Raw genomic sequence first — 9,339 nt, forward strand, 5'->3', positions numbered from 1 at the left:
CTCTCTCCTTAACATCAATTAAGGAGAACATCAACTAGTCTATAAAAAAATAAAAAATAAATAAAAAAAATAAAAAAGAAAGAAAGACCTTCTCTGAACACTTTATTAAAATAATTTCATTAGCTGTTCTCTCTCTCCTTAACATCAATTAAGGAGAACATCAATTACTATATGACATTGTTTAACATATTTACTATATGAACATCAATTACTATATGACATTGTTTAACATATTTACTTGCTGATATGTTTGTTCCTTTGCCTTCTACTTGAGAAAATAAATTGTTCTAGGGTAGGGAGTTTCTTTTGTTTTCTACCGTACCGTCTAGGTCTAGATTAGTGCTTAGTTGATTGCTAAATAAATGTTCTTTGAATAAATAAATTTATCCTCTCAACAATCTTAGGAAGGGAGGGATTGAGATCTCCTTTTTATATATGAGAAAATCAAGGTTAAGTCACTTGTCCCAGATAAAGAAACTATCAAATGGATGGCTCATGGTTTTAATAGATTTCTGACTTAAAGTTTTTGGCATTTTGTTACAGCAGTTTTCTTAGAACCATAGGGTACTTTACATGTAAAACAGAACACATAGCTATGTTCAATATAAGAAGCATAAAGGAATGAATGATTTCCTAGGGATTTAGCTGTGTTGTTAAAATTTTACAAAAAACATTTTTAAAAGATAACACTTGCAAGTATTAGCACACCGGGGATTCTTCTGCAAATGTTGTTGAGAAAGTTCTTACTTACTCATCTAAGAGGTGGGCAGATAACCTTTCTAGGCTGACTAGTATTCCATCACTGACATTTTAAAATCCTTGATGTTTTGATCTTTTCTCATGTAAATCAGAGTTTCCCAGTTTATGGAATTTTAATTAAGAAAAGGTTGATAATAGACCCTACTTTATATCTGAGCATACTTTGAAGTACTCTGTTGCCAAAAAATAGATCATGAGTGACTGGTCAAAAGGAGACCCCTAAATTAAGAAAATAGAAGTAAATTCAGTATTTGTTTGTAAACATATATATTCAAAGGTGTCAGGGGATTACAGCTTTTAGAGGCTCCATTCTCTAGCTTTCCTTTTTTACCATTTATGTCATTTGTGAGTTTCCACAGGCTCTTCAAATGAGCCCAAGGCTCTCCCTAACCACCACACTGAATGTCACGGTTGACCTAAGAATAATAAGCCAATTGACTGGTTGATTGACAGGCAGAATCCAAATTTGCAGGAACATTTTTCTGAACTCAAAATTCTAGACATTTCACTTAATAATTCCAAATGATCTGTCTCTACCTAGGTACTTATTTCTGATTTTGTATATTAATAGTCACATGATGGTGATGTGATGCTTTTCCTCATTACTGACAGGTCACTGTTGACATAGAAGATGAGAATGATGAAGCGCCAGCCTGCACTCCCTCTCTCTATAAGGCCGTCATTTTTGACAATGCTGTTGCTGGGATGAATGTCAATGGCTTCCAACTAAACTGCCACGACAGAGATTCACAAGATTTTGAAATGCGCTTTGAGATGGTTTTTGGTGACAATTTTGTAATTTGTTTTAATCACGAGCATGTATCAAATTGACATTAGTCATGCTCTCTTCGATATGATAGGGCTTTAGAAATAACTACGGTTATGAAGGTTACAGCATTATGTTTCCTCAAGGAAGCTGTTCATTTCACACGAACAGTTCATTCCTTCTCTGATGGGACTATCTGTAATTTCAGTGCTATTTGACAATGAAGAGATTTGAACTTGCTTGGGAAACACTGGAAATTAAGTTTCAAGCAACTAAGTCTGCTTTCAGTGGGACTAGCTGAAAATAGCAGTTACTTTCCACATGACATTAATTCAGATTCACTAGATAGATGTTTTCAACTGTATTATAGTTGGAATCACATAGCTCCAAACCCACTTTAGTCATCATAGAAGGAATTTATTGGAAATGCGTACTAGGAGATAGCTATACCACTGTTCCCTAAGTCAGATAAGGATCCTATATCATGAACTCACTAAGTTCTTACTAACATAAACAATTATCAAATTATAAAGTATGACAAATTCTATAGAGGAAAGCTGAGTACATTGAGATGGTATACTAAGGGGAACCACTTAAGGCAAGACCTGCTGTCGGGAATCTGAAGGAATGGCTGTGTGGACCTCAGCAAACTCAATATCAGTTAAAACTAGTTAGTTGTCTGCTTCTATGGCTGGGTGACAAATTTCAAGAAGACAGGGACTAAGTGCATCTTGTTTGCAGCAGTCTTACCACAGCGGAGAAGATTTGAAACTTAGTAGGGCTCAGTAGATATTTGTGATCTCATTGATGCATTTGATACTGATTTAGACCAAGCTGCAACTGGGTATATAACTGCTCTGACAACACAAGCAAGAGAAGCAATTAGGCAGAGTGACTTGGTAACAATGTGGACCTTTGGACCACGTCTGGGAATAAGATTCATAGACTTAATCTTTAAAACATTTTTTTCCCCTAACTGATGGAATTTATTGAGTATTTGATCCCTTGGTCATAATAATAATTTACTAAAAGCTTTATATAGAAAGAGAAATTCAGAGGGTGGTGGAAATTTTATTTCTAGGGCTATTGCATTTCAAAAATAATTTAAGGTAGTTTGAAAAAACCTTTCACTAGCTCTGAAAATAATCATTTTTTTAAAATTATTCCTTTTAAAGGCAATGAGAACAATCATTTTGGATTTGACCCAACTCGAGGCTCAAATACTCCAAAATTAATTGTGAAGAACCCCTTTGAGTCCGGAGCTGAACAGCAGCGGAGGTACCATCTCGTCGTGCACATCATTGATGACAACCTGAAACACGGAAAAGCCACCAAGCCGAGGACAGGCACTGTGGTGATAGATATTTATGTGCAAAGGGCCAACCCGCCACCTCCTCCAACCACCAGTTCTGAAGTAAAAAGTTACAGAGTTTAATTGGGGTCTGAGTGTGGGAAATACTCTATTGCAAATTCTAATTTCATCTGCAAAGGCTGAGAGACTGCTCAGGGTAGCATCTTCGCCTAGATGCCATTCCAAATGTGCATTGCCCCATCCAGCTGCCAGGCCACCTTTTAGAACACAGATCTGTGTATATAATCTGTGATCATTACAAGTGGAACCTAGAGGACCCCAAAGGACTGATGATACCTCAACAATCTAAAAGTCCTTCCCACAAAAAGGCCCACTAGTCAATGAATCCTATCACTTAAAAATCTCTACAATTGGAGAGTTTCAAACATCATTTACTACATGGCTTATATTTATCATTTCACCTAATCTCTGATCTAATCCTGAGAAGGTTAGCAAGCCTGTCGGCATTTTATTTTTTCCAAAAGTAGATCTATAAAACTTTTTCAAATTCCATAATGGTTTTTGAGTCACCCAAAAGATTAAGAGTATACTTGGTAGATTTTATCTGTATTTTATTGTTTTCTATCCTTCCAAAAAGAGTTTTTTTTTTAACTCCATAGATTTTTACATCTTTCCACTAGAATATCTGATTTTTGAGAACATGCTGTTCTCTAAAGCTGCACAAAAGGGTAATCATGTGTAGAAGATATATATAATAGAAGCATATAAACCCAAAACAAAGTTAAATATCATCTAGTTCATCCCTTTAATTTTACAGATGGGAAAACAGAGGGCAAAGAGGAGAAATGTTTTTCTTCACGTTCCCAGAGCATCCCCTGAATATAATTCAAGTCTTCAGATCCTGAAATTTGCACCTAACATGCTGGGGTGACCCTCAGTAACACCTGTAGTGTTAAGAAAAACATCCATATATCTGAGTCAACACCCCCATAGCTGGTAGAGGACTGCAGCATGTTCTGATGCTATTCTGTGTTAACAGATGCTCTCAGAAAATACAAACTAATGCTCTGTTTGCTTTGAAATAATATTCCCCAGCAAAGGAAAGGTCTGACCATTGTGTACACAGCTATCAACACATACAAGTCCAGTGACTGGTACATTCCTTTCATCTTCACTCTGATGGCTGTTTTCTTTGTTGGGTTGATTTCCTGGGTATGTTTTCTACTTTGGAGATATGGAAACATTATGGAATGCTGTCAGAAAATGGTCAAGGATGTCTCCAAGCCCAAATCCAAGTATGTGAATTTTCTTTCTCAGCTTCTGATATAAAGGGTTTTGGTGTTTAGTGATCTTATTCTGAAGGCTTCTACCAAACTTTGCTTTTAAGAGACACAGTGAAAGGACTTAGTCCAGTTTATGTGCTCCAATAGCACCCTAACTTAGAGATGGGGTGGGGGAGCTTGCTTAAAAAAAAAAAATAGCAACAATACATTCCTAGGTCCAGAAACAGATTTTCTTTGAGCAAAGTTTTTTTTCAAGCCAGCCAACTTTACATATTAATTTGATGTGAGCTGCTCATGGGCACTGACACTAACTTAGACACAGATGACAAATGCAGGTATTCTCTCCATCCTTGTTTGAATCGATGTGACACTAGGCAGAAAGGCCAAAGAAATGGAAAGAAAACATGGCTGTGCCCATCTCCATCCAAAAATAGTTCTTCAGGGTGTAGCAAATCATGACTTCAAAACAGAGTTGGATATGAATTTTTATTAACTTAGTGAAGATAATTCATGATCTCTCGAGGGGGCTGGTGATGGTGAATGAGGCCAATTCATTATTCCCCATCGCACACCTTGCAAATGGGAAGTGGGAGAGATGTGATAATAACCTTGTGCTGCAAGACGGTGGTATACTTTGGAGTCATATGTTAGCATAATGAGACTGATATTTTGTCAAATTTTCTTTTCATGCAGACACATAAAGTATACTGCAGGTAAGATACAGATTTCTAGTTGTCACCTTTTTAAAATTGTGTGATTTTAAAAAGTCACTCATCTGATACCTGCCTTTTATTTACTTATGTATTTGAAAAGGAGATATAAACCAGAAGGAAAACATAATCTCAGGAAGCAGAAATAAAAAACTAGAAGTACTAACTGTAAGTACATTTTTGTGATCCTTCTACAGTAGAAAAAAAAAAGAGAACTAGCTCCATATTTCCTTTAATTGTTGCTCAATGAATAGTATCTAAATATAGGGAATCTACTCAGGCATAATAGAAAGGAAATGAAATTCTTGCAATTTATGTTTCTGTTGAAATTTTATGCACTACAAAGCTAAATTTCAGATCCAGTGTTCGAATTTGGTTTACCTCAAATGTTGTATGTATGTTTCACAAACAACTGTAGACACATGAAAAGCCAGCATTATGTACCATTACTTTAAAATAAGGTCTTGATTTGGTAACATATTATAGATGTGATAGAGCTGAGTAAATTCTTCAACCCTGGAGTTTCTCAGTAGCTGGTCAGATCAACACCCTAGAATATGTAAACCACCCCACAACTGACACTTATTAATTACAACTGCAGGAGAGTAAGGTTGGTTCTAGAAAGTGTAAGTGTGGAATAAGAAAGAGCACTTTCCATGTTCAGCTCTTCTTTCTCCTTTCCACCTGCAACCGCATTCATCAGAACATTCCCCTTTGGTCTTGACAGACCTTGGCATTGATACATGAGTGGTCTCTTTCAATGCCTCTTTTCCCTGCCTCTTCCTTAGGTTAGCTAATCTGTATTAGTTCTGGCTGCTGTAACAAAATTCCAAAGAACGAAAATTAACTTTCTAGTATTTTTGGAGGCTGGAAGTCCAAGATGAAGGTGTTGGCAGCTTTGGTGTCTCCCTGGTTATGGATGGCTGCCTTTTTCTTGTGTCTTCACATGGAAGTCCCTTCACTTATGGTGTCAGAGTCCAGATTCTGTTCTTGTAATACCACTGGACATATTGAATTAAGGCCTACAACAGAACCTCGTTTTACCTTAATGATCTCTATAAAGGACCTATGTCCAGATACACATTTTGGGGTACTGGGGCTTACATCTTCAACATAAGAATTTGGGAGCAGGCATCTCCCTAGTGGTGCAAGGGATTAAAACACAGCACTATGAAAATATCCAAAGCCATTGCAGCAAGAGTTCTATCCCCGGCCAGGAAGGTGACCCACATGGCACAGCAGATCTCTCCTGACCTGTCTGTTGCTCCCCTCAGCAGTGTGTTTCAGTAGATCTGCCTGTTGTGCTCCCCATTCTCTCTGGTGAATTCTCTCATCCCCCCTGTACCTCTGGCCTGTACCCAGTTCTTGTGTGCATAAATAAATAAACCTTTAAAAAATAGAATTTGGGGTTATCTGCTTAAATATTCAGTGCAAATCAAAACTGCTTTTTATCCTATTCCCTTTCTTTTCCTCTTCTCTCTTTCCTAACTCCCTGCCTGTCCTGCTCCCCACTCCCTTCCTTCCCCCAGTAATCAGCATATTTTTCAGTATAAGAATTGAAACACATGCACATATGGAAGTATGAAGTTGTACACACCATATTATATAGCTATGTAAATGACTGACAAATCAATCAACTTTGAAAGGAAAAAGATAAAAAGGAATAGCAAACAAAAAAACACTAAATAGCTGCTTTATTGCTAACATTTTGTATTTTTAAGGAAACCATTGTGTATGAGACTGTGTTTGATGGGGAAGCCGTTGATCCAGGTATGGTGTTAAATTTTTTAAAAGTTAAGACTCTTTTGCCTATTTGGAAAGTGAACTGTATAAATAGATTATTTATTCATTACGCTGTGCATAATGAGACTCTGTTTTGAAGCAAGTCATTTAAGGACCAGGCAGGTAAAATATCTGACTGAAAAGGGCCATATTTGACAGTGAGCAAAATAGTCAATGGCAACTAAGGGACATGTTATTACTCAGCTCCTTCAAATTACTGCCATGTTGGGAATAGAACTGAAGTTGCTGTAGTTCTGATGTGTCAAAAAAAAAAAAAAAAAAAGCTAGAAAACCAAACGTTTACCTGAAATCTGAAAACATTTAAATGCAGGTAACTTAATTAAAGCAAATTTCATTGTACAGGAAAATTACAGACATTGCCCCTCTCAGGTCTGTATTGTTAGTTGACAATGTAAAGTGACATTGTGAGGGCCAGAACTGGAAATTGGCACAGTGCCACTCCCACTACAGGTTGAAACAGCCAGTTGACTCAGATTCAAAGAGACACACATAACCCCCCCCCCGCTCAGAAAGGACAAGAGTCTAAGAATTTGTAACATCTTCAACCAGTCACAACAGCTATAGAACAGATGAGTCATGGGATGGAACATGGCCTGAAGGTCTAGCTCTTATGAATCTTGAAACTACAAAGCAGGTTATACTTCCATTTTATGAATTACTTCAGAGATTTGCCTTTATTTCATGCATTTTTTTTCCCTGAAAGGAAGGGGCAAAAATAGGAAGTCATCACACGTATTGTTAAAATCCAGGATGTGGAGTTATAAAATTTAGTTTGAGCATTGACACATGTAAAAATTTCTTTGTAAAGTTGCATTCACCTGGACTTACTGGTGCTGTAACAACTTGTGACATATTTGAGCAAGTCAAATTCTGGTAGCTCTGATGTCTTTGTGTGACATTATGGATACTTTACTACTGATGCTAGTTCTACTAGAAGAAACCTTACCTTTATACTAATTTAAAAACATACTACTGTAATCCTAATCTGATCTGTATTAAACTGGGCCTCTGTAAATACCAATTTCAGGGAGTTCTTGAAAGTACATATGTACCTCATGGAATATTTATCTATACCACATATACTTATCCCAATTAATCCTCATAATAACCTTGAGATGAAGAGGCATTACTGTCCTCATTTTATGGATTTTGAAACAAAAGTCAGAAAGTATAGGAATGGTACAAAGTCACAAATTAGGTTTCTTTCTTTTCATGAAAAAAAGGAAGAGAGTCAGTGGAACTCTTTAGACCAGTACTGAATCTCGTGGTGAACAGAGGCTGATGAGGAGGAAGTAGGTAGGTGCTCTGCTTTAAGAGCAACGAGCAGACTGTCATGGATCCACAAATTGTAGAGTGTCTTGGACAGATATGGAGGTAATTATAATAGTCACTGCCTCATAAGCAATTGTGAGGATAAACAATGCTTGTTGTTGACAGAGTGGCCAACCTGACTATTGTTATCAAAAACAATAAAAATTATCCTATACATTTTTTTTGTTTCCCTCTAAAGTTTAAAAAATGTGTATTTAGCGTTTGTGATGTATCAGGTTTGTTGTAAGCATTTAATCATTATTAACCTAACCTTTTATTATGTTAAATGTGTGTGACAGAAAGTTTATACTTCTAGTTCTACGGTTCTGTGGCATTTTGAAAAGTGCAGTCATATTGCGCAACTGTCGCCACTTTCCAACTCCAAACTGAACACTTCCCCCAACTGAAACTCTGTATTCATTGAACACTAACTCCCTTGTCCTTCCTGTTCCCATGCTCTAGCAACCACCATTTTATTTTTCTGTATCTATTAGTTTGACCACTTAGGAAATTCCTAAGTAAGAAGAAACAAGTAAGTGGAATCAAACAACATTTGTTCTTTTGTGACTGTGTATTTCACTAAATGTAATGTTTTCAAGGATCATCCATATTGTAGCATGTGTCAGAATTTCATTCCTTTCTAAGGCTAAATCCTATTCCATTGTGCTTAAATACCATATTTGATTCATTCTTTCAGCCAAGGATTTGCTTCCATCTTTTGACTATTAATGCTGCTATTCAACCCTATTTAATTTTAACCATGAAAGATTTTATAATTGTACACGGAAAGATTTTCTATTTAATTTTGCAGCTGTAAACTTACAATAAGACATTTTGGGACATTTATAATATCATATCTTAGCAAACAGCGAACTTTTAGTCTGATCAAAGTATTTTTACAAGCATTGTTTATCCTCACGATTGTTTATGAGGCAGTGACTATTGTAATTACCCTCACTTACCAATGAGCAAACCATGGCACAGAGAGACAAGGTAACTTCCCCAGAGTCACAGTGAAAGAGCCAGGATTAAAATAAAAGGAGTAATACTCAACCCAACACTATATATAACATGTCCTGCCAATGGTCTGGTAAAAACCAGGGCATCAGTAAACACTAGACCCTTGACTTCTCTGCTCTATAAAATAAAAATAAACAAAGCAAAGTAAAACAAAACAAAATATGACATGATAAAGACAATGGACATCATTTGATATTCATGGCCTTCGGGCTTCTCGTTATCCAGGACACAGCTACTATGTGTTCAGACCAATGCAGTTGGCTTATTATTTTTTTTATTATTATTAAAAAGTTTATTTTTACATCATTTTGCACATTTTTTTTTCCATCTCAATTGTAATCCCCACGGGTTTCCCATCACCAAATCACCCCTGTG

At 36.5% G+C, this 9,339-nt stretch overlaps 1 protein-coding gene and 1 long non-coding RNA gene across 2 annotated transcripts in view; both read left to right on the forward strand.

Annotated features, from left to right (window-relative positions):
• LOC101628829 (cadherin-related family member 3) overlaps positions 1–2,960 on the forward strand; it is a 49,282-nt gene extending 46,322 nt beyond the window's left edge. The window contains exons 14-15 of the mRNA XM_004676557.1: positions 1,372–1,543; positions 2,701–2,960. Coding sequence (XP_004676614.1) covers positions 1,372–1,543; positions 2,701–2,960 — 432 coding nt within the window. The remainder of the gene's footprint in view (positions 1–1,371; positions 1,544–2,700) is intronic.
• A 2,003-nt stretch (positions 2,961–4,963) lies between these two features.
• Positions 4,964–9,339, forward strand: part of LOC105854752 — a 6,834-nt gene continuing 2,458 nt past the window's right edge. The window contains exons 1-2 of the long non-coding RNA XR_001146274.1: positions 4,964–4,998; positions 6,552–6,600. This is a non-coding gene — a long non-coding RNA (uncharacterized LOC105854752). The remainder of the gene's footprint in view (positions 4,999–6,551; positions 6,601–9,339) is intronic.

The sequence above is a fragment of the Condylura cristata genome, unplaced genomic scaffold (genome assembly GCF_000260355.1).
Source record: "Condylura cristata isolate star-nosed mole 26May11 unplaced genomic scaffold, ConCri1.0 scaffold00004, whole genome shotgun sequence".
NCBI classification, from domain to species: domain Eukaryota; kingdom Metazoa; phylum Chordata; class Mammalia; order Eulipotyphla; family Talpidae; genus Condylura; species Condylura cristata.